General features: G+C 34.2%; 2 protein-coding genes across 6 annotated transcripts; one reads left to right on the forward strand and one right to left on the reverse strand.

Annotated features, from left to right (window-relative positions):
• Positions 1-1,086: 1,086 nt before the first annotated feature.
• Positions 1,087-3,855, forward strand: LOC115971638. The gene has a single exon (XM_031091637.1). It carries the CDS (start codon positions 2,053-2,055, stop codon positions 3,316-3,318), a length of 1,266 nt encoding a protein of 421 aa, XP_030947497.1. The 5' UTR covers positions 1,087-2,052; the 3' UTR covers positions 3,319-3,855.
• An 8,640-nt stretch (positions 3,856-12,495) lies between these two features.
• Positions 12,496-18,128, reverse strand: LOC115971145 (E3 ubiquitin-protein ligase MBR2-like). Of its 5 annotated transcripts, none has more exons than XM_031090855.1 (6): positions 17,913-18,127; positions 14,691-15,891; positions 14,538-14,588; positions 14,367-14,465; positions 13,966-14,145; positions 12,496-12,909 (listed from the first exon to the last, which is right to left on the reverse strand). In XM_031090855.1, exons 2-6 carry the CDS (start codon positions 15,864-15,866, stop codon positions 12,751-12,753), a joined length of 1,665 nt encoding a protein of 554 aa, XP_030946715.1. In that variant the 5' UTR covers positions 15,867-15,891; positions 17,913-18,127; the 3' UTR covers positions 12,496-12,750. The 5 variants fall into 5 exon arrangements, with proteins under 5 accessions (XP_030946715.1, XP_030946716.1, XP_030946718.1 ...); XM_031090856.1 differs by having other exon boundaries at positions 14,691-15,894; XM_031090858.1 differs by lacking the exon at positions 17,913-18,127 and adding an exon at positions 17,137-17,459.
• Between the last annotated feature and the right edge of the window lie 8,449 nt (positions 18,129-26,577).

Consider the following 26,577-nt stretch of genomic DNA (forward strand, 5'->3'; position numbering starts at 1 on the left):
TAGGTCCATTACATTTTTTGGTACTATTTATAGGTCTTATTGTACTATTTCAACTAATTTTTACCTTTATCTACAGTACTTTTAGCAAAAAAATTTCAATTTCAGCTAAATAGGCTGTTCCCAAACAAACAGTAAATATAAATAAATATCATAATTTAGAGAAATACATACCCAACACCTATATTTATCATTGTAATTTACTTTCTAGAGTATTATGGCCTCCTTTGTAGTCACCATATTGCATTAACCAAATCATCTCCATAGTTTAGTATTTTTTTGAAAATTAGTTTAACTTGATATCAAATTTATTTTATTTTAGTGCATGCAGAATATGATCGGGTCAAGATACTAATTGGTTTTTGGTGTATGCATAATATGAACCTAGATCTCTAATTTGAAGCATATCATCAAAGTAATGTAGTTGTTATTTGCTTAGTCTTGAATATTTATTTTATTTAAATTATGCACTTAGATATGGATAACATGGTTAAAGTAGCTTGGTGTCAAACTTAGCACTCAGAAATACAATTTCGCATCTTACAATCATCAAATTTATGTAGTAAGGCCATTTTTATTAGACAATCTGATCTCATAATCCTTAGACACGAAATTAGTTAGCATGCTCGAGATAAACTCGAAGTTAAAGTGAGAGATAACTTTAAAGCTATCTCAAAACATAATTCTATAATCGAATAAACATACTTATATGAATAATGTAATGTTAGACTAACTCCAAAAACAAACGTTGAGGAATTTTTGAACTCAACCAAGACAAATAGGGTTCAAATCCCCATTTTACATTGTAATTATCGAATTGTGAATTAGAAAAAACTCAAAAAAACAAATTGTTCTTAGAAAAATTACAATTTAAAAAGACTTTACATCAATTGACTTTAAATATATAAATTTAAATTTAACCTAATCCAAGTATGAGCAAACATTACTTATCAAAAAAAAAAAAGTTTGAGCAAACATTTTTTTCCCCAAAAAACAGAGAAAATTTTAAAACCCAAAACAAAAAAAAAAACACAAAAATATAAATAAAACGAAAATAAAAAATTGTACACGCTGGCAGAGAGAGGAAAAAAGAAAAAAGAAAAAAAAGAGCACAAGGTGAGACCTTGAGCGATACCGAGAAAGAAGAGAGCAGAGAGAGAGTAATAGCAGCGATCGAGCTACAGAGAGAGAGAGAGAGAGAGCAAAGCTCAAATATAAAATCAGCACCACCAAAATCCAAAAAAACACACACACAAACACAAAAAAAGAATGCACCGAAAATTCGAAAAGCAAAATTGAAAACAAAAGAAGAAGAGCGCGAGCGAGAGCGAGAGCGAGAGTCGAAGTTTTTTGAAGATTCGAACCACCCAGTGAGTCAGGGTTCGATTTCTCTGCAATTCGTGAAGTTGGTTCGAAAGGTCAGGAGCTCAATCAATCTCTAACCTTCTCTCAAGCTTACTTTTTTGCTCTTCATTGCTCTCTCTCTCTCTCTCTGCGAAAAATTCTCACTCTGTTTAATTCGTCGAACTCACTGATCTCCTTTGTTCGACTTCAAAAAGTTTGGGATTTTGTTGTTGAAGTTTGAAGCATTTGAATTTCGTGAAAAGAAAACGTGGGGGGGTTTTGGGGTTGGTACAGTGGTGCAATTTTTTATGGTTTGTGCAAGTTCAATTTTTATTTTTTTTGTTGGTGATGTAAAAGTTTAGGGTTTTGATTTAGTATAGGTTTCGATAAATTGAGCTTAATTTTGGTGGGATTTAGTGAATTTTTGTGGGTTTGATCTCTAGGGTTTTGGTTTTCGAGAAGATGAGATTTGGGTTTGCATTGTATGGTGTTTGTGGGTGGTGTGAATTCAGGGTTGTTTGGAAATAAGGATACTGGTATTCCTGTTGGGAATTGGGGGTTTTAGTGATTTCGTTGGATTTGCATTGAATGATATGTGGGGGGGAATTTTTTGGGTCGTTTGGAAACAGAAAGAAGTGTAATTTGGGTTGAATTGGGGTTACTGGGGGGTTTCTGATTCTGTGGATAGTGTATGAATTTGTTTCTCGAGAAATGCAACCTCAGCAGAGCTCGAGAATCGATTTGGTTGACTTGAAAGCTCAGATAGCCAAGAAGCTTGGGGTGAATAAGTCAAAACTCTACTTTTATCACTTGCATAAGTTTTTGAGCAACAAATTGGGCAAGAGTCAGTTTGAAAGTTTTTGTATTCGGGCTTTTGGGAGGGAGAATCTTCCACTTCACAATCAGTTGATAATTTCAATCTTGAAGAATGCATGCCAAGCCAAGACCCCACCAACAATTCATTTACCGGGTCCCCAAAAATCTGGGATTCAAGTTGCAAATAGTTCTCCTGGTGGGGAAGATGGGCATGAAGAAAGTGGGGCCATTTTTCCAAATCAGAATCAAAATGTACCAGTTTGGTCAAATGGGGTTTTGCCACTCTCCCCGCGGAAGGTTAGGTCTGGGCTACGTGATCGGAATAAGCTCAGGGATAGACCAAGCCCACTTGGACTAAATGGGAAGGTCGAGTGTATCTCACATCAGTCCATGGGAACAGAAGATAGTTGTAATAAGGTCAATATGGTAAATGGTGATTTGACTCCGTGTGATTATCAGAGACCAGTGCAGCATCTTCAAGCAGTTGCTGAGCTACATGAACATGAAAGGGAGGGTTCTGTTCAGCGACCTGCAGAAAAGCCTAGAATACATGATAAAGATCAGACTGCAGTAACTGGTGTTGAAGATGGGGAAGAGGTGGAGCAGTCGAATCGCCCGAGTTTCTCTAGAAGTCCTCTACGTGCACCCCTTGGGATTCCGTATTGCTCAGCTAGTGTAGGTGGGGCCCGCAAAGTTATGCCATTGGTTAGCAGTGGTGATTTTGTTAGCTATTATGATAGTGGTGGATTGTCTGATACAGAGACGCTGAGAAATCGTATGGAGCAGATTGCAGCAGCACAGGGCCTTGGAGGTGTCTCTACGGAATGTGCTAACATGGTGAATAATACGTTGGATGTGTATTTGAAGCGGTTGATCGGGTCTTGTGTTGATTTGGTGGGAACAAGGTCTACACATGAGTCAAAAAAGCAACCTGCTCACAAGCAGCAGATTCAAGGGAAAATTATCAATGGCATGTGGCCGGCTAATCATTCACATATGCAGAGCACAGCTGCACCCGCGGATGTTATGCAGGAGCAAGGATCCCAGTACTCGATATCTTTGCTTGATTTCAAAGTTGCCATGGAGCTGAATCCTCAGCAGCTTGGGGAAGATTGGCCATTGCTGCTGGAGAAAATTTGTATGCAAGGATTCGAGGAATGAACCGTCCCTTCAAAGATCTGCTTATTCAAAATGTGCTTGGGTTGGTTTGTTCTGGTACCAAAGGGGTGGACAACTGTTATTGGAGATAATTGATGCACTCAGTTCTGTTCCTACTGCCAGGGTAAACCAGATTTCTCCCAGTTGGTTAAAGCTCTGGTCCTTGCAAAATGAATTATGGGCTTGAGCATCTTAATGTCTGTATTTGCCAGCTGAAGAGCCTGGACTGGTCAGGAAATTATTTAACTGCAACCAAGCAAGGGCTACCTGCAAAAAGAATGTCCATGATTGGTTGCACTGTTGTATGTTTAGAATTGATATTGGCTGTATTTGCCATCTCTACAGATCTCAAGCATTTCCTGTAATTTACACAGCCAATGAGGAGGAAAACTAAGAGTTTTGCAGGATACTGTTGTGTAGCTTGGTGAAAGGTAAAAATTTCACTTGTGTAAGAGCTGCAGTAACGCTCTGTATGTATTTTTAGACTGAGAATTAATTGGAATTTGAATATCAATAACACATTAACTTCCATTGTTATCTCCTTGATGGTTTGACATCGCTGTTTTAACTAAATTACATCTGAATTTCCTACTGCAAATGTATCTTCCCTCACTGCAGCAATTTTATGGAAATTTCTGACTGTAAATGTTACTATGTCATCTTGCAAATATTAGTGGTGGCATATCTTATTGTGCATTTGCTGAAAGTACCGGCTGCTGTGAAAGTGCTCTACTTTTAATTCTCTTTTACCATTCAGAAGGAGATAGCTTTCTCTCCATGGCTTGGAGTCAAAAATTAGTTTTGATGTCTCTGTTTGATATTTACGAATCTCATGTAGCCTGCAGGACAACTCAACATAATTACGAATTGAAAGGGGGAAATAGCAATAAGCCATTTGTGTTGGCTTTCTTATATCGTCATTACAGATCTTGGGCTTCTCAAGTAATTTACAGCCAATGACAAGGATTTCTGAGAAATTTTTGAAGCTATATTGTTGTATAGCCTGATAAGGTGTAAGATGACTCGTAAAAACCTGCAGTATGCTATCTGTATATTTTTTAAATTTGAGAATTAATTGCTTCCATTAATGACATTCTGATGTCCATTGTACTCTCCCCGATGGTTTATACATGAATTTTCCAATTAATGCAGTGTTGATTTATCTCAGAAGGTATCTTGGTGGTTGTTCTATATTGTCTTGTTTCCTATAACCATATATCAAACAAAAGATTGTGGTTACGCAAGTATTCTTTTATTTTGCTGATGTTGTAATGTTGTCATAACGGTATCATAAATGGGAGATGGGGAATGACTCTGATGCTGAGCACATTTGAATGCTTAGTACTGCTTTTGGTTATTGTTCTTCAGGAAAAATTTGGAATGAATTGAAGAAAGCTATTTGTAAATTGATGAATAGAAATTTGTTAAGTAGTGGATGTTAGTTGACAAAAACATTAAAAAAGTTTGTGGTATCTTTCCACATTACTCAGTATATTCATAAAATATATGTGAAAAAATTATTTTATTTTACTTTATTCGGACCTTGGTGTGATGATTACTGCCCTCCATCCTAGAGATGTGTTGCATGTTCAAGCTCCCAAAAATTGGGATAAGGCTGCCTATCAACTCTCTCCCAATTTGCTGAAGTGGGAGCTTCATGCACTAGGTGTGACTATTTTATGATATGAACTTGCAATGAAATTGGGTTACTTCTTTAAATAAGTGAAGATCACTGTATTGAATATATTTTATTTGATCTTTCCTTTTTCTTCCTCTGTTTTCAATCCCTTATGCTGTCAAAATTTTCATCAGTTGAATCACTACCTCTGGAAGTATGCGTTACAGCCTGTACTACTAAGTGCGCATGTCCTGAGTAAGTTAGTATTTAGTTCATGACCCAACAACACCCCCCCCCCCCCCCCCAAAAAAAAAGGCCATTTATGTATTCCTTAGGGTTAAAAGCTGGCCAAAAGTGCATTATGCTGGAAGTCTTATTGAAAGGTTTGTGATTAATTTTTCAATTTATTAGTCATTAATGGGCCTGTTGAAAATGTCTTTATTGCCATGACATCCTTCTTGTTGATCTTCTGGCATTGAACTCTTTTTGTCAGTTCTGTTGTTTCCATGAGTAGTATCAGTTGTGCTGACACTTTGAGGTTTCTCACAGCATGCACAATATAGGTTCAAATTTCAAGCAGTTATCCAGCCAGTCCAAAACCATCCAGTTGTGTAATCTGCCTGAAAATCTGAAGGGAAGAAAAGTACAGGAATGCTTAGTATCTGAAAGAAGCAGAACTTTTCGATACATTATCGGTGCATCTTTTTCCTGCAATCCTTATACTTTCCATTTGCATAGGGAGTCCTATATATTATGGCAAGTGAGCTTTCCTTCAATTTCTGTTTTCGGTTGACTTAAGGACATTCCTTCCAAAATTGGAACATGTCACTTGTAACGAGAAGAATGTCAGACTCATTTTGATTATATTGTAATAGCAGTACTTCCTCAATGCCTTTCCTACCAAGATTTTTGATTGGAAGCTCAGAGCGCAACATGCTTATCATTAGTGATTTGACTCTGCATCTGTTGGACTCATTGTACAATCTGAGAATGAGAGCTGTTGGTCAGGGACTCATGAACCATGGCAATAAAGAATGCTTTTTTTTCCGGGCATAATGAAGTTCATATTGAAGTAGCTGTAGTTGAAGATGTAGAAAAGTGGACCTTGTCAGAAATGTGAATTCATTTCTTCCTTCGTTTCATTAAATTCATTTTGCTCATCTTGTATAAGTGGGATGTGAGAAGGTTGACTCTTTCAAGTAGTAGTCATTTTGATAGTATTAAAGGGGGGGGGGGGGGGGTTTGTTTGCCATTGAGCTATAGCTCAAACGGCACCTCCTCACCTTGTAAGAGTAAGATGGAGGGTGAGATTTTGGGTTCAAGACCCACCAGGTGCATCTGTAACTTAATATAAAAAAAGGTGTGGGGGAGGAGAGAGAAGGGGGGGTGGGGGGGGAGGTATTTGTTAAGGAGATACTGACAGAATGTACAAAGTTGATTGCAGAGCCTCAAGGCCATAGATGGGTTTCATTTTGATGTGCTTGTATGTTGAATCTTGATAAATGACCACTAGCCCTAAAAGTTAAGCTCATGCAGGATATTTTAACTTTTTTTTTTAATGAGAAGTAGAGTAGAAATAAGGTTTGAACCTAGGATCACCTTCTCTGATATCATGATGAATTATGCTAGTCCCCAGACCTTAATTTGTTAGGAAATTGTGAATTTAATCATTTAACCATTATTCTAACAAATTAATACATGCAGTGGTTCTTCAGTTTAACATAATCTGTGCAAAGAGCCATAAAGCACTGTGCCCTGAAGCAGTAGATTCAAGTCAAGCTAAAAGCTGGTTTGTTGTCAAGTAATTGCTTACATATGCAAAGCTGTGCCGAACCTGTGCAAATTATGAAGGACGAGAGAATGCTCAATGATTTTCTTTTGTTTGATGTCTAGGTTGTAAAAAATCAAAATTGCAGCCACTTAGAGAAACCAGAATCTTTGCTGAAACTTTCCTGTAAGTTCTCAACAGCCATTCAGAATTTATATTTTAATTAGCTGTAAAACATTGAGGTGGCATGAGAAACTATTAAATATATTATTTTGGATGCGTTGGAGCTACACCATTTTTTTTTTTTAATTCCTGTAGGAAATAAAAAAGTTCCATCTTCTTCAGAGGAGTGAGACAGTCTGATTTGGATGAGTTTAAAATTCATGCAATCTCAAACATCCAGCTTGCAAACTAAAATTTGAGATTTAGGATTTATGAAGAAATTTATTCAGAATAAGTTAGTTCAACCTTACAAATGAGGTTTGGAATTGAACAGAATGATTTCTGTCTAACACGATTGGTATACTGATTAGAAATATGTAGCTGTTTGTGTAAAACATTTGATCAAGGTTCTCTTGATTTTTTGGGTGGGGGGGGTGTGGTTGGCTTTCAGTTCCTTGTCCCGTCAACTTTTGTAGCCTAATGCTGAACACACTAGTACATTTGTTTGAGTAATGAAGATGTTTCTTTCTGTTAGTTAAGCATTAATTTTGGCTTTATTTGTCCGATACTTCATGCCTTTCACAATTGTATTGTAGAACTTTGAGCAGGTAGCCAGCACAGGTGGGGCCACCCAAATTTGCCGTTTGTCAGAATCTGATGAGAAAGTGAATTGAGAGGAACAAGAGCACTTGGCATTTGAAGGAAATAAACTTTTCATACTGTTATAGCACGCCATTTATCTGCTTGCCTTAAACAGTATATTTAGTAAGAGCAAAAGCCTCTGTACAGATTGGAAGTAGTGAGGTTTTCTTCAATTTCTCTGTGAGATTTACAAAGATATTGTTTCCAAATGGTACTTGTTGGCTAATACAAAAAAAAGTAGGATTTGTAATACTCACCATTTTGATGGTTTGTTTTGCCAATGTACTTGAGAAAGGCAAGCTGGGAATTATTATCAGAAGTGGCCTAGCCCTCTTGGAACAATGTGAAGGTGACTTACTCTGATCAACACGTCTGAAAGACACAAGCCATAAACATAATGTAACATGTGGGAATGATTTTGTGACTTCCAGATGCCACTGCATCTTCCTCAAGTACTTGCTTCAGTTTCTCAACAATAGCAGAGGTCCAATTGAAGTGGTTATCATTGAAGTAATATGTGCAGCAGTCTGTCCATTGGAATTTTAGTACAAGTAATCTATTATGGTCAAAACTATCATAGGTGGGTTGCATTAACCTTTGTTAGCCATTTTGTTGGTGGTGACATAAATGAGGCATTTGGGAAACATCTGGAGGAGCTCACAGCAGTGTTGGACCCTTGAGGGCCTTCTAAAGGAATGTGTTTATTTATTGTTACTTGTTGGGTCAGTGTGTTTTTGAAGTGTTTTATTACAACTGGTGTTTAATTGGTGGGAGTATCAAGATTGAGCTAAAAAGGCATCCTGTCTCAAAGCAGCAGTCACGGCCATATGCAATGAAACAGTTGGGAGGTGGACCTAAATATGCAATGACTAATATATCACTGCCCGATGCTGCTGGAGAAAATTTGTTCAAGAAAGAATTGCTTATGGTAATGCTGGTTTGTCCCCAATGAGTGTACACATACGCGCGCTCACAAAAGTTGGCTATTTCCTGTTTGAAGGGCTTATATCTATCTTGGGACACTGCTGAAGCAGCCATTTTCCTTATTTTGATGAGGAATCAGATTACCCCTGGTCAAGCTAATCTGGAGATTGAATGAGGTCTGAGCATGAATTGTTTGTATTCTCTTTGCTGTGAGAAGCATACATCTTCAGTATCCTTGCAAAAGCAACCAAAAATGGGTGTTTCCAAGCAGAATGCCCAGGTCTGATTACCCCAATTATGTGCTGTCATCCACCACTATTTGTGTTGGCTTGAGTATCAAATATCCTCAACCCATGATGCAGAGCTGTGTGTGACCAAGAATTGATCTAACAACACCCAGTAAAACTTTTTAACATAAATGCCTGTCTGCTTGCCTGAAGGTGCATTCAGCTCGTGTAGGTTTGTCTTCTGTCATAACCAAATATCTTGATCTTTCCATGCAATGTACAGCCAACTAGTAGGAAATCTGAGAAAGTTCTGAAATGATATTGCTATGTACAGACGTGGAGCAAGGAATTGTTCTTTTGGGATTTTGTTGGGAAGGGGGGGGCGGGGGTGGGAATACAACTAAATGAACTCAAACTACACATCCACACATATGTACATAGTTATGTAAGCATTAACTTGAAAAACATATGACTAAAATAACATTAGAGAGACTCTTGATTAATAGAAAGATTAATGAGTTCTATACAAAATTTAAATTTCTACTTAAATTGAACATTCATGTTGTATCTTCAATATATTATTAACTTTATTCACATTTTATGAAATAATTTTATGCTTTATTGAAATTTCTAACCTCTTAAATATTTAAAATTTTACTTTAAGACGTATATTTTTGCTATTCATAATACTAACAAGCTTGTGAAATACGTCAAATGCCTAGCACATATTACAGTTATTTGACCCACAAATAACAAAATCATGTTAGGAAACTACTTCTCGATTAATCTCTCAAAAAATTTAATCTTTTGCTCAATTGACATTCCATAGGATTTGTGCCATGTCTTGTCTCTAAAATCAACAAAATACTAGATAATAAGGGGAAAAACAATAAATTGAAGAAGAAAAAAAATCTAAGTACTGAAGGAACTTACAAAAACTAGGCATGTCGAATGTATACAAACAAATCTTAACACTATTTTGTACTCATACCAACAACTAGAGAGAGGAGAAGGGGGGGGGGGGGGGGGGGGAAGAAGAGAGGGGGTGCTTATGTACACATTTGTTTTAATGCTATGTTGCTTTATTTTTATTAATGACTATTCTCTACCGGACAATGTTAAATCTTCTATTGGGAATAAGTTCTATTTCCAGTTTTATCTCTACTCTTGTCTGGCAGATAATGGAAAACATAATGGCAGAACAGTTACAAATGGGAGAAGTTGTATGTATGGATAATATTGTGGAAGACTTGATACCCAATTTCACTTATAAAAAAAAGTGGAAGACTTGATGGCAGGTTCTAAGATTCATTGAGTTTTGGTGAACCGTTGGTAAATGATATTTGCTATTGCTTTTGATTGTTGAATTTATAGATGTCATAGCTTTATAAAACATGTGGATTGTTCTTGGAGGACTGCACTCAAATACTGTAACTTTTATGCTAGGGGAGTTGGCTAATGGAAGTCCCAAGGCTGGGGATAATGAGGGAAACGGGCTACTTACAAATTATCATGAAAATTTGAGGAAGTTCAAAATAATGCTGCTACCTATTCATACCCGCCCCCCCCCCCCCCCCCCCCCCCCCAAAAAAAAAAAAAAAAAAAAAAAAAATCCTTGTGACGAGTATATTTTGACTTCAAAAAAGTGAGGGAAATTTATGCATACGCTGACCTGCGCCAGTGATAAAGGTAGCAATTGTTGTGTTATGTGACATTATTATTCAGACAACTTGAAAACTAACTTCTATGTGGAAGGCAATCTCAAAACTGTAAAGTTTATTTTCTATGTACACTAAAATTTTTCATTTTAAATTACGTAGGAATGGAAAACACAAAATTTCACTTTCATACTCATCTGAATGTTGCTGCATATAGTCAGTCATTTGAGACCATAATTTTTGGGAAGATTGGTCAGATGTGGGAAGGATGTCCCTCAGTAATCACGTTTTCAGAATGGGGCAAAATGCATTTCAGGGATTCGTATGATAAGTTTCATCTCATATTATTTTTGGTCAGTGCTCTCCACTTCCTGGTCTGGTTGCTTTTCAGAGATCTCCATTCTCATTTCGACTGAGGACCAAGTTGAAGAGCCACAGCGACTTGATAACTTGGCTATAAGACGCAACAGGTGCCTTTCCAGGGAAGTGCAGGTGAGCTTTGTGACAACATTCTTCTGACGCACTTCTCTTTTGCTTCTGTTTGTGCATATGAGCATGCTGTTTCCATGTCACACTTCTTTCTATCCCATCAGTCCCTCCATTTCTCATGTGTCTACTGCCCACAACTTTATAATTAAATCAGTAGCATGTTCAAACATTTGATGTTATCCATTTTTAGTTTTTCCCACAAACAAATATCTTCATGCATTACTTGGAAATATGCTCATAGTTTTGGCAGAAAAGGATAGACCCTTAAAAATTATGTATCTTCAACATGATTATTATTTCTCAGGACATCTTACTTTAAACACAGTTTTTGGCAATTATTATCCACACTTTCCATTTGCACATTACGTACAACTAGAAAGAGCAAAACATAGGTTCAATTCTTTAGGTACTGTACATTAAGTTCTCTCATCGAAATCAGATATACGATTTATGTTGTTTTGGTCAATTCAAAGCGGTTCTGAATTCAAAGGTGTTTTGATCGGGCATATTAGTTAAGTCCAACTTATTCAATTTGATTCAGAGTTTGACCTAAAATAGACAAATAAAACAACATTGCTTTAATAATTTATTCACTTTGTCAATAAATAACCGCTGTTTTTGCAACCTACCTATAAACATTTCTCTCAGCATTAATGGCTAGTTTGGATGAAGGGGAAGGGAGAGGCAATAGAGTAGAGTTCAGTGGGTTTAAAAGATTGAAGAGAATGCTCTCACAAGCTTTTGCTTCGCAAAAGAAAATACACAACTATCAATTATTTGCTTCCCTGCCACACCATTACTTCATCAAGCTAATATCGAGTTCTTACCATAATTGTCATGCCTACATCCACCATTGGATCTGCATAGATTGCAGTATGTTACAAAGTGCCTCATCATGCACGGTGGAGTTCTACTTCTCCCCCAACCCCCAAGGAGTTTTGGACTAGTGATCTCCCCATCATAAGATATGATCCCAACCGACATAATGAGATGCCCGATCAATTGCTAATTACTCCCTTCGTTCCACTTTTTTTGTCCTCTATTCCATTTTAAGATGTCCTAAAATATTGTTTTGTTTCTAAAAATAAAAGTCATTAATTTACTAATGTTCCTATTATACCCCTATTAATTTACTAATTCAATTTTTTGATAATATTTTTAAGGGTAGTTTTGGAAACTAATACATTTTTAAAAGGTAAACAAGACAATAAATGATGTTTCCTTAAAAAGTTTGACTTTTCAAATAAGACAAAAAAAGTGAGACGAAGGGAATACAAAAGATATACAATCTAACATGGCAGCTTTTTTTTTTTTTTTTTTTTTCTTTTGTATATATATTACTTTTATGTATATACTTTGTGAAGGAAATAAGGTGGCGCATGTTTTAGCTCAATATATTAGGAACTTGAGGCACTCCAATATCTGGTTAGAAGATATACCCACTTTTCTTCATGGCTATCTTTCAAAGATGTACAAATTTATTAAGAGATGTAATCTGTCCATTAAAAATACATAATAAACATAATTTTTTTTATCTTACTTTTTTGTGTTTTGTTTAAAGTTACAATCAATTTATAGAATTTATGTGGTAAAATTTGTATTATGCCTAACATCAAGTACAGATACTGAACCAATTTTAGTACAACAGAGGGGTTGACCAGGGAAGAACTAAAATAAAGAAAATTACAGATGAGATTCTTCGAGACAGGAATTTTTATTCACAATTTCAATGTAAGAGTTCATCTATCAAGCCAATCGCCTGGGTTTATTAGTTCTTTGAGATGAAAGAGATTTGCTATGTACAATAAAAGAAAAAAAGAGAAAAGAAAAAAAAAGAATGAATTAAGGCAGAGACGCACTTAATTTGTACAAAATGAAAAAGACAGTCTCCTTTAACTGTGATTTAATCAATTGAACTAAAGACTGCAACTGATTTAATCAATTGAACTAAGAGGGTGACAAAGGTGATGGCGAGGGTGAGGGCGCTGCTGATGCTTTGCAAATGGGGCACCAATTCTTCAACCCCAGCCACTGTTCTATGCAGTCCGCATGAAACTTGTGCTCACACTGCAATCTACCCAGTTCATCTCCAACAACATACTCCTCCTGCACAAAAACATAATAGACACTTTAAGTTCAAAAGAAAAGATAACATTTCAAACCCATGGCAATAGCTGATAGATTGCTTGTATCATTGGTTAATGCAATCCAGAAACTAACTGGAACAATTTCATTAGTTTATTTACAAGCACATCCAGTTTAATACATACTGAAAAACCATGACAACCCAAAATTACCTTCAGCAAGATATTGGCTTGTCAGTTGATCAAGTACCAAACTGTATAGTCAATGGGGCTTACAGCCCAGTGCCACCCTTCCCCCTCTTTAAAATAGGCCAGGAAAAAAAAAAGAGTAACAAACTGTCTATTCAAGAAAAAAAAAAGAGTAACAAACTGCCAAGGGAATGTAAATTTTTTTTTCATAATTCAATAATTATAACAATGGGGGAGAGGGGATTTGAATCTTGGACATCTTTCTTGGCCCAAAGGATTTGTAATTTTTTTAGTCACGAATCCTCTATCGATTTTGGTATTAGATGAATTCAATGCCTAAGTTCTCTTAAAAATTCATTCTAAGCACATCTCTGGTTTTGCTTTTGGAAAGGTTGAGAAGTGTTTAAGGGAATTAAAGCTCTTATTAGCTGGAATTGCCAAATGTTTTGGCAATTTTTGCCAAAGAAAACAGCTTTTAAGGAGAGCTTAGCTTTTAGGAAAAGCTCTAATATTCATTGTTCATGCTTTATAAACCTAGAAGTTTAAAGCAATATTCATTGTAATTTTCCAAACACTCAAAACATTAAAAAGCTTTTCAGTTAAAGCTCTATATCACAAAAGCTCCAGATGAGAAATTAAGCCCTACAACAATGCCAAACAGGCACTACAGAGTAACTGAAACCTATTCCAATCCCAGCAGCAACCAGAATACTCAAATGGCTTGATTTAGCTCAAGAATTTACAAACTAAGGTGTTCCCATGTTAGTGTTCTTGACCACAAGTGGTTTGAATTTGACTTCAGCCGCATCCAAACCTAACTACTCTGCCAATGTTAATTAAAAAAAGCAAATGAAATCAGTTATGGAGTAGGTATCATGGAGAAAAAAACCTGGCATATACTACATTTGACATCATCCTTTTTCCCAACATCCTTTTCCCCATTGCAGCCCGCTGCTGCATCCTCTGGAGCTGTAGACTCATAAATGCTCCTCTTCAGGCATTCTGACAATGTTTCTTCTGTTAGTGCTGTGCTCACAGTTCCCATCCTCTCTTCCAGAGCTAATAATTCCTGTCATGTAGCAGTAAAATGGGTTGCCAAACGTGTACTACTTTTGAACACATAAAATTACATAACTCGTAAATTATTTATTTAAATTCTTTTAATTCTAGCATGCATAATAATAAAGCAATAAAAGCAAAAAATAATTACAAGAAGATAGGACAGAAGAAAGATGCTGTGAAACACTTGTGTTCTAGTCTATTTAGCACCATTTTAACATAATAACTAACCTCATATGACATGTTATCAATGTCCAGTCTCATGTCTCTGTGCTGATCATAGACATATAGGCCATTAAGAAACAAGTTGGTCTCCAGAACAAGTATTTGCTGCAAGACAAGAAAGAAGAGTTAAGCAATGAACAGTAAATCAGGTGAAGAAGAAAACCCATAAACAACTACCTCATATGTAAGATCTTCATCTTGTTCGATCCTCTCAAGTGCCATTAATACCTGCACAAAGATTACATAAACAAAACGTGCCATGTGGTGCAGGTTTCTTTCAAGACCATACTAAGTGAGATGTACTTGATAAAATTTCTAAAACCCTAGTACCTCTGCAATTCCATTGTAGCGCCTGATGCTGTCCCGATTCATCAAAGAGCGGGTAATGCCCACTTCTGCAGGACTAGCTGGCCTAATACCGTGCAAACGCTCACTGCTACTGCCAGGCCGACTGTAAGAAAGTGCATGATTTGAGGGAATTTCAGATGATAATTGATGTGATGAACTAGGACCATTCATGTCACTAGATATGCCAGTTTGAAGCATTTGTGGGATTGCAACAGAGGGCTCATTTGGTGACAGACTGTTCATATGTCCTTGATTAGAGAGCCTTGCCCTGGTGTGACTATTAACTGGTCTCTTATTCCTAACTGATGGTACACTATTATCCCTGTGAGAAGGAATATTTCTAGCACGTCTTGAATCAGAAATGGATATGCTGGGGCTAGAATTGGAGCTCTGTCCTTCCAACAAAGACCCACTCATCTTCTTTCCTCTGGCAGCAGAGCTACTTTCTCCTTCAGAATTTCTCCTTTTTACCATATCCTTCCTTTTACTGAAACTTGATTCTGAGGATGAGCAACCTGATGGGATGACATCTGATATTGAATTACATCTGAGATTTCTTAAACCATACCTGTTTGCACCAGCACGTGTTGCCTGGACAGTGCTCTTAGATCCCAAAGACACGGATGAAGCCACTAGATTATCTTGGTTGCGCAATCTGGATCCCTGATGAAGATTCCTTCGAGATCTTGTATCTGATGCTAGACTAGAGCTTCCCTCTTCCATTAATGTGACACCGCTAGACTCCACTTTTTCCGACCCTCTCTGAATCTTTCCAGGTGGGGCAGTGAGTTCTGAAAGCTCAGGTTCATCCTGAACACTACTAGTTTCAGATGAATCAGTTTCTAACTGAGATGATAACTTCTTTGAAGGCTCTGTGATAGATTTTCTTCCCTTGCTGATCACAGAGGAAGTCTTGGAGGAACTTCCAATTATTTCCTTGCCACTTGAAGAAGAGCGTAAAGGCCTTGAAGGTTTGGCCTTATCTGAACAGCCATATTGAACACCTCTTGCAGAATTCGGTCTGCCATTGCAACCAATTCGGTTGCAGAATTGAGCATTATGTTCTCTATTGTTGGCATTCTCTCTCAACGCAAGACCAGATCCCTTTCTAGAGACCACAATCCCATCTACAGCTCTTTTACCAGAATATTCATCCATGAATAGGGAGGTGTACCCTTCAAATCTGCTAAAAGAGCAAAAACAGATGTTTCAAATCATTGGAACCTCCACCAGGTCGGTATTAACATGAAGAACAAAATTGCTTGCACAAAAATATTTTCACAGCTGAAGAATCCCTAACAGAAATATAAGCAACACACATGGCACTTATCATTGACGGAAATCATACAAAGTTGTGTAAATTACTTAAGTTAGCCAAATGTTTCTTAGGTAGACATGTAATTACAGTTTCAGGGGACCTAAAGTAGGAGAAATCAAGCAAAATCAATTGCCTAACAAACAAATAAGAATGAGCACTACGCCTAGGAATCAATAATACGAAAGCTTTGGCTAAATAAGGCAGAACATACATATAAATTTTCACCAAGGAAAAACGATACTATATACACTGTTAATCACAATACATAAAAGTAATTGGAACATCTTTCATGCATAAAAATATGCTCCAAATCTTTAGACTACCAAATACAAAATTTGATACCTTATTCAAGTCTAAGATCATGGGAGACATGAATGGCATTCTAATTGCTATTTCCAACAAGAACTTAACTTTAATTTATTGATCCAACAAATCTGTAGGAAGTTAAAACACAGGAAACAGTTTCCTGAATTATTTTACAGTGACATTGCAAACAAACCCCAAGCTCTATTTCTAGAAGGCTGACATCTCACACCTGCTTAGAGCTGAAGATCAGTAAGCTCTTTCCCATGCCAAAATAAATTTCCAAAATTTTGGCTTCAAAATTTTCTAATGTACTCATAAAATTTCAAAACTTTTTTTTGAAATATATATTTCAGATTGTTAATAACATTGAGTTCCAATGTGTTGGCTATATTTTTATTAAAATTAACTGAAACAGTCAAGCAAAATCAACAGAACAACAAGCAGTCAAGCACCCAAAAAAAAAATTATATGCAATCAGAGTTACAGCCAAGTTCTACAATAGTACAAGGATGAAAATAAAAGAATAGTACCATCTCCATCTGCTAATTCAAAAAGAATAAAACGATCAAATACCTCTTTTTTGTGATCTAAATTTAATAAAATTTTAATTAAATACAATATTTTTGATATCAATTGAGAAACAAAAACTTCATAAAGTAGAGCAATTAACAGGTAACAGAAGAACCCCATTTCCTAAAAAGTAAAACTTGATCATAATTAAACACAAACAACTGCACAAATGCGAATACAACTTTACTTTTACAGAAACAAAAGAGGAGAGAAAGCACGAGGACATTAGAAGACCTTGGTTACAAAGTGATCAAACTTGCCAATAAAAACAACCAAACAATTCAGGCAATCTCTGAACAATTAAAAGGGAAGAAACAGACGAGTATAAAGAGGACCCAGATGGCTACATGCCCATATTTCATTCCCATAAAAAGTGGGTGTTTTTCAATTTGTTTAACGACATCAACTTTGCATGAATTTTTCTCCACACAATCATTCTGTTTTTTCTATTTTTGTTCATGACTCTTTCTCCGAGAATTCTCTTTTGATGAGTGACTCTTTCTCCGTGATTTCAGGGCAGGTAAAGCTCAATAAGCCCACCAAAAATAAAGTTTAATAATAAAAAGCGGAAAGATGAAAAAAAAAAAAAAAAAAACAATTATGGTTATAGCTCCCTCAATATAATTCACATAAACCATTGATAAAAAGAACCCAAGTTTCACAGATTAAAATCAAAACTTATAGCAAAAAAAAGAAAGAAAGAAAGCTATTTGAATATTTTCCAAGAAGCCAAACAGAAAAATTGATTGAGACAAGACAATTTTCTGTACACCAGAGCTAAAAACCAATAAAAATCCATTGTCAAAAGAGAATATCTTTTCAAATTCACTGACAGAAATAATAAATAACCCATTTCTAATAAAGCACAAATATTTGATAACAAAATTCACCCACAGGAATAAAACCCAAATAAAATAAAATATAAACTACACCCACATAAGGAAACCAATGAATATTATTTGAATTCATCAGAAGCGGCAGAAAGGTTTGAAATTTAATTCTCTTTGTACCTTTATCTTATATTCTTTCTCTTTTGAATACCAGAAAGAAAGAGAGACACAGAATTCACAGCTTTTAGACTTCAAAGAGCAAAGCCTTGAGTTTTTAGAGAGAGAGAGAGAGATAGAGAGGCACAAACGTGTGTGGAAGATCCGAGGCTAAGCAAAGTCCAATGTTAATTAAGGAGTCTTTTTAGGAGGCCCAACAGAAACACAGCACTGTTACTTTTTTTAAAAAAAAAAAATTTAAAAAGAGAAAAACAAACAAAGATACTATAGTAAAGCCGTCCCAAAATGTGTTCGGTGAGATCACAGCCGTCCGATTGGGGATGCTTATGGAAGGATCAACGGCTCTTGATTACTATGACGTCATCTTCAACCTCTTGCACTTTTTTTGTGGACGGAAGGGAATGAATATTACCTTACCCCCCTCTGCCCCCACCACACCGGCTGAGCCGCCTAAGTCCTCTAACAATTTGTGTGCCTGTATTTATATACACGTATTTCTTTTTTCCTCTTAGAGCTTTTTGGATATATATTATAGATTTGGATAGGTTTTTTTTGGTTTTGGTTTTTTATTTTTATTTTTTTATATATATAAGATAGAATTTTAACCAATAATATTGTGAGAAAATATTGATTGATTTTTAGTATTAACAAGGTTCAAAACTCATCGGATTTTATTTGTAGATTCGATAATTATATGGAGATGTTTAATTCAAACTACGTGCAACTTTTTAGAAATACCCATATGAGCTGCAATGAGGCTGTTGGCTAGAGGCCTCTTTTCACAATATCATTTTATATAAATTCTAATGAGGTGAATCATATTCGTTATTAGTTTATAATTTATTTTTTTTTGGGGTAAAATTAAACATAGTTTGGAAATTTATTATTTGTTTATCTTATGTATATTGTGTTTAGCAAGTCAATTTTTTCTTAAAGAAATCTTGACGATTTTAAGTTGTTTTAAATGAAAATGGTTTTTACTTTTTAATTACTGAAACTGACATTTGTTGTTGGTTTTTCGTTTTCGTCCACAATTTTTATTTTATTTATCCTTCTTAATTATGATTAAGGTGAAGAAAATGATTCATTCTATTCAATTGATTACACCGTATGGGAGAAAGGTACATCTGCTATAATATTAGACAAAAATGGTTTTAATTTATTAAATTGACTATTCTTGTTGGTTTTTCAGCTTTGTCCATACCTTTTTTCTTTCTTTCTTTATTTATTTCTTGAAGGTTCAAGGGCTTAATTTCAGTCAATATCACATTTCTCTACCTTGTTGACCAACATTCAGTATCATATTTCTTGAATGCATCTAAACTTTTTTTGAGACTTTTTTTTTTTTTTTTTAGAATTTTTTTTTTATACAAGATAGAATTTTCATTCTAGTCTAATCTAAGTGTATATGTGTGTGAAGTTTTTTCCTGGAAACTTGAAACCCAGCCCTTGTCCCCCACACCCCACAAACACTTATACTTATGGAGTAACCAACGCACCAATATTTAATATCATATTTCTTGAATGCATCTAAACTTTTTTTGAGATTTTTTTTTTTTTGTACAAGATAGAATTTTCATTCTAGTCTAATTTAAGTGTATATGTGTGTGAAACTCCCTCCTGGAGACTTAAAACCTAGCCCTTGTCCCCCACACCCCACAAACACTTATACTTGTGGAGTGACTAACGCACCAAGGGTCTGTGATGGTTTTCTTGAGAAGTTGACATCAACCATCCTTTAAAATCAGCCAGGTGTCAACTTACATGGTGCCTAATTTTAGGTTGGAATTTACCTTTTCATCTAATATGCATGGCTTATCAAATTTCATGCTTTATAGAAAAAAGAAAAACATTATTTTTTGGAAGAAGCCTAGTCCCTTAGAAGAGATTTAAAGTGTAGACACAGAATTTATACTCTTTATTGGTATTATTTTTTTCACTCTTTTTTTAGGGAGAAAATGGGCTTTTGCCCTTATTTTTAAAAAAATCTAGCAATATGTTCCTGTTTTGAAACTATTTAGGTTTGTATTCCTATTTTGAAACTCGATTTGTAAAAAATCAAGTATAGGCAATCAAACTTTAAAAAAAAAAAAAATTATGGAACTCGAGTTACATGAAATCGAGTTTCTTGAAAGGAACTCGAGCTCCATAAACTCAAGTTCCATAAATTTTTTTTTTTTTTTTTTTTAAGATAACTCGATTTTAAATCAATCGAGTTTTACATTGAAACTCGATTTTCTTAAAATCGAGTTTCAAAATAGAGACTCGGACCTAAATAATTTCAAAATAGGGATTGCTAGATTTTTTTAAAAATAAGGGTAAAAGCCTAGAATTCCCTTTTTTTTAGTGGTAGGGATAAATACAGTATCATCTCTTTCTTCTTCTTTATTTATTTTTTTTTTTAATGTGCTGTCTTTTTCCATTTATTTTTTATATAATTTAATAATTACAAAAAGAGATGGTGAATTTGAATTCAAAACGTATTTGTTAGGGATGCGAGCTATAAGGCTCTTAGCTTTATGTGTTGTCTTTCAAACTCTCATTCTTATAAAATGAGAATAGAATTTATGAAAAAAATTTATATAGTTGTTAATTTATAAAACTCTCTAGAATCTTTAATATAAAAAATATATTAATTTTCCTTTTCCAATTCCCTAAATTATATATTTATTTTAGTAATAGTAAAAATTAAAAAGTAGTATTACTTAAATTGGGCAAGTTTTGATAATCGGTTTTTTTTTTTTGGTAAACTACATATTTGGTTCCTATCTTTTATATCATATTTCAATTTGGTCCCTAATATTTTAATATCATGTCAATTTAGTCATTGTCATTATATATTAGATGAAAATTGTTGATATGGCAAATGACCAAAATAAAATTTTAGTTTATTATCACATCAATGGAAGCTAATTTTTTTATTTTGGTCAATAGACATGTCATCAATTTTCATCCAAAAGATAATAGTAAGAACTAAATTGACACAGTATTGAAAGGTTAGGGACTAAATTGACACAATTGAAAGGTTAATGATCAAATTGAAATATAGTGTATAGGATAGGGATCAAATATATAATTTACCCTTTTTTTTTTTTAGAAGATTGATATTTAGTTTTATAAATAGGGCAACTATTAATAGAGATTATAAATAAGGAAACTATTACTCAAATAGGGCAACTATTAATAGATATTATAAATAGTACTATATATAGATTCTAAAAATGACCCAATTTTATGTTTATTTCTTATTTAAGTAAAGTAATGCTTGTAGTTGCAACTTCTAAGTGCATTCATATCAGTTTGTGCAAAAATTTCTATCTATTTTAGTATAAGATCCTACTTTTTCTGTTTTACATATTTACTGTTCATAACACCCTACGTCAGATCATTATCTATTTTACATAACATTTTATTAAAACATCATTTTTTAATTGTTTCTCTTTTTTCACACACAACAACTATTATCGACTCTCTTCCTTCATCCTTGAGATACGTAAAAAAAGAATAAAAAACTAAATGTAAAATAAATAGTGTCAATTATATGGTTAACGTAGCAACGTTACAAATTTATACATTTTTAACTTGACAAATATGAATGATTTGGAACTTAAATATGTGAAATTGAGCATTTTTCCTACTACGGAGTGGGTCAACCCAACTCAAGTGTAGAATACTAGAATGTAGCAATTTTAGTCAAAAGAGATTTTCAGGGGAAAAATAAATCTTCACAATTTATAGCTTGTTTAGATGGAAGAGGAGTAGAGGGGAATAGAGTAGAAGGAGGGAGAGTAAGTTAAATTACCTTATTTGGATATTTTATAAGGGAGAAGGGGGGAGGGATTTGAAGGGGTTCCAACTTCTAACTATTTCTAACCCTTTATTTTTAATTCTTCCAAATTTGAGAGATTTGGAGGGAGAGTAGAACATAGAAATACCACCGCGTACCCTTTGTGCGATGGTCACTCCACAAGTATAAATGCTTGTAGGATGTGAGGGATAAAAGTTGGGGTTTAAGTTTCCAAAAAGAAACTTCACACATATATACACTTAGATTAGACTAAAGTAGAAATTCTATTTTGTATAAATAAAAAAAAAAACATAAAAATGCTTGACCAAATGAATTACCAAATTTACCCTTACCATATTAACAAAAATACAAACTATGAAAAGGCCAATTTTTCCCCATCCCCTTATTTAATTTTAAAACCATTTAAATAAGGTGGAGGATAATCATTCCTCTCTACTCTCCTCCCCTCTACTTTTCTCTCCCTCCAAACTTCCAAACATGGCATTAACGATTGACAAGCGTTAGAGAGTATATGACGATTTCCCACCCCATCTTCACATATAATGGGGGAAACAAAAAACCTTGAAGAGAAATTTTTTATTTTTTATTTTTTTTCACAATGAGAAAGATTTATGTTTAAAAAGAGAGAGAGAGAGAGAGAGAGAGAGAGAGAGAGATTTGGTTTTAGTAGTGTACACCACGGCAATACAGCTTTTGGTCCAACATCATTTTCTTTAGTACCCAATACCTATCCATATTAAATATTGGTCACGAGAACCATCACAAAATTAAGGAGAAAAGAACTATTCTGTATCGTTTCTGATTCTGAATGGCACGTTTACCTTGCATGGCCATCTCTTCCTTCTTATTATTTTTATTGTTTATTGTACTTATAAGCTGCCCTTTTTCTATTTAAAAAAATAGACTTATTTTGGATTTGAATCTTTAACATAGCTTAATTACCATATTTCAGTCACATTCTTTTTTAAATGAGAATTTCATTTAGGAAACAAATAAAAAAAAAAGTCTAGATTTCTAGATATTACACATTGATTGATTAAAAGTCTCAAATTTATGGTTAATTCATCGCGGTTCAAATATGAAATGCTCAATTTTACTTAAATATCTGATATATTAGTTACATGTGCACATAGATTTATAATATATACATAGATACATTTAGGTAGCTGAAGATTATTGGCATTTCTATACCTAACTTGAAGGGATGACCAGAGAGTTTTTATTCCTTCTTCCTTTTCTAAACTTGACCATCAAGTTTGTAAAATAAGTTCTTCTCAACCAAAAAAAAAAAAAGTTTGTAAAATAAGTAATTTGGGGGTATACATTCAATGAGAAACCATGACTTTGGCTCTATAATCTGAATAGTAATAAATTCTAAACCTTGTTGAAGTACATGGTTTGAGAGTGATTATATTTAAGGCCTTAAGATTTTGGAAAATAGATATAAATTGTGAAAGATGTTAAGTGGATTCCTGTTTTTATCAAGAGGTAAAGTGGAAGTTGCTTGATACTGTGGGCAAACAAAGCGGCTGACTAGGTTGCCAAGGAAGCTCAAAAGAAAGCCTTTTTCCCCTGCCAATTTGGTGGCTAGCTGTCTGTCCTGTTAGCCTATATCATCATTATTGTAAATAGACACTAAAATAATATTAGTCAATAATTGTTTGAACACTGATGAATAATCATAACTAGTTAGAATTTTTAAAAATTCCTCAATGGAGTTTTCCTAAGAATTCGGAAAAATTAATCTTTTATCTTTTTATTTATTTATTTATTTTTATCTTAGATAAAATTATACTTTAGCTTAATTTAATTGTATAAGTGTGAAACTCTCCATTGAAAACTTGAATTTTGACTTTTGTCTCCTGTATTTTACAATTGTGGAGTGATTATTATGCTAAGAATGCATGGTAATAAATTATTGTTTCTTTTTTGTTTTTTTGGCATTCTTGTTTTTTGGATGAGTAATTAAACAAGGAAAATAAATGAGGCAAAGCAATGGCTTGTTTCAAGGAAGTAATTGGCAAGGGATTCACGTTAGAATTAATGTTAGAATACGCATCACTCTTTGACTAATTGCTTGTATTGGATTTGGCTCTATTGGGCACTTAGCCAAAAAAAGTTTCAAATTTTCGATATGATCTACATATTTGCCAAGTGTTTCAGGTAGAGAGGGCCAAGCTCCCACCACAAACCAAAGTTGTGTCCCTAACAAAATTGTTAAATTCTTCCCACTTCTTGTTTGCTAGCCAGAAAGAGATAAGCTTAAAAATATTTTATGTTAATGAAGTAATGACCTGTATCATACAAAGAAAGAAAGCAAAGCATGGTGTGACACAAATTGGACCGGATTCATATTATAATTATTCATGTAAGAAAAGCATAACATACAACTTGGCTTCATCCACTAATATTAGCTAGGTCGTATTTTAAGATGACGTGTGTTTGGGCAAAGCCATATAGAACTAACCTAAAGTCCCTAGAAGCAACTCTTTAGAGCTTTTATAAAAACTTATATGTTGCTGTCTAACTTTGTTCCCATTTGCTAAAAAAAAAAGCATTTTGTCCCCAATATTGACTTGTCATTTTTGCAAATTTTCAAAACTAACATGCTATCCAATATTGTGTCACCGAGCACCTAGTAAAATAACATATCGAAACCAACTTGCCAAGCATGCTTTAGGTCCTCAAACCATTTCTAAATTAAAAGGCACAAGGTTGGATTTTTAATATAGATGCAAGCTTAGTCTCCTGCAGCTTTAGCCAATAATAGAAGAGAAGAGAGGGGAGATATCAACATCCTTTTCGCATGGGGATAAATTCTACACTTGTAGGGTACATTATCATCTAATTTAGAGAGATACTACATGCAAACTGTTACAAAAAATAATAAATTCATCAAGCCTAATGTGACACATTGGGAGCAAAATATCTACAAACTCTTTGCGAATGGGCCAACAAGTGCGGTTTATTGTTTTATAATTGAAACTAAGTCAATCTCTATTTTATTTTTATTTTTGTTGATAATTCGATAGTTATATTAAGTTAGGGGGGATTTGAACCTTAGATGTTATGAAAATATTTGAATTACAAGACTCTTGACAGTTAGTCTCATTTTTAGATGATTCAACCCTTGTAAATAGTTCGGATGTTATGGAACGTTAAGAAGTGCAAACCAATTGAGTTACAAGATTCTTGGCCGTTGTTCTCATTTTTAGATGATTCAATCCCTTGTAAATAGCTTTTTTTTTGGCTAAGACTCCCTTAAATAGTTTTGTCAAGTAAATGGGACTGAGTAAAATTTAATTGATTTTGTTAGTAAACTGGATTTACACTGACAAATAAACTAGACCAAATTGGTCTTTCTTAAAAGACTATTAAAAGCAATTTAATTTTTTCTCTCAAATACTCAATAACTGTATTTTCTAAATCTAGATTACTTGATACTATCTCTCAATATATATAATTATAATACTAATATTAATGATCAAGCCTGTTGAGCTGGTGAACCGGCCGGTCAGCTTTTGGTTAATATTCCATTTTATTTTTTCTAATTTTGGTGTGGCAGGAGTTATAGAACTCTTTTTTTATGCATTTTCTTTAATTTATTGAACACAGCTCCCTTAAATCAAATCCACTTATCCAAAAAAAATAAACTAAATAACTTTTTTTTTTTTTTGAGAAGAGAAACTAAATAACTAAACACTGCCTTTCTTGTAGTTTTTGACCTACCCCAACCCACGAATACGATCAAACTTGACTCACAATCTGCAAAATGGTAATGCATGCAATTTCTTCATGTTAATTTCATTTGTAAATTAATTTTGAAAAATAAGTAGTAGTGTTAATTTGGTGGGATTCAATGTTATTGGGCAGCACTTTCTCATGCCAGATGAGATTCCCACTTTATAGCGTTTACAAAGTTTCTCCACTTTCGTTTAGCCTAAAAAGATATGTGCTTCGTTGGAAATATATACTTAGAATCTTCTGTTAGGCATGTCAAGAGGCAGTACAAAAATAATCATCGAATTTTTTTTTTTGAGAAGATAATCATGGAATTAGAAAATAAATTATGGAAAAATAGTATTTATAATGAACTGGGAGGCCGGACTTGTAAGGAGGTTATTAATGTACCATTCCAAGAATTAAGAGCTGGATTGTGTAAGGTGGGTTCAAACTTCAAACTCATCTGATTATATCTAACTTAGAGAAAAACAAAAAACAAAAAAACAAAACTTGAACCTTGTTTCTATCAAAAAAAAAAAAAAAAACTTGGACTGTGAGGGTACAATTTCTTAGATATTGTGTCTTAAGTTGCCGAGTATATGTATAAGAATGCACCAGTTGAACTTTAGACTAATTGCAACAAAAAGTCATTCACTATATATATATTGGAGAATTAGTTTACTAATTAATTAAGGCTACTAGAGCAATGAGACAGGTAAGATGGGCACCATCCAAAATGTCCACACTCTACAATGATTATACATCCATGGACTCCTCAAAAAGTATATATATCCATGGACTGGCTGGTACATATTTAAAACCTTTTTTTCGATAATAGGTACATTTTTTTAAACCATAAAGTTGATAGTGATCATATCATATGGCGAGGCATTTGATCTTTTTCAAGTCACATGGAATAAATGTACCCAATAAAATCATGTTATTATTATGGAGCATGGAGCCTAGGCAGAGCTGTTATGTTGGTACCCAAAGAAAAGGAAGATTCTTAGTTTTTGTTTTTCTATTTTTGTTTTTCTGTTTTTGTTTTTGTTTTTTGTTTTTTCTTTCTTAATTTTAATTTTAATTTTATTTATTTATTTATTTTTTTCCTAGGAAAAAGTCAACCAATTCCCCACC

The sequence above is a fragment of the Quercus lobata genome, chromosome 12 (assembly GCF_001633185.2).
Source record: "Quercus lobata isolate SW786 chromosome 12, ValleyOak3.0 Primary Assembly, whole genome shotgun sequence".
Lineage (NCBI taxonomy): Eukaryota > Viridiplantae > Streptophyta > Magnoliopsida > Fagales > Fagaceae > Quercus > Quercus lobata.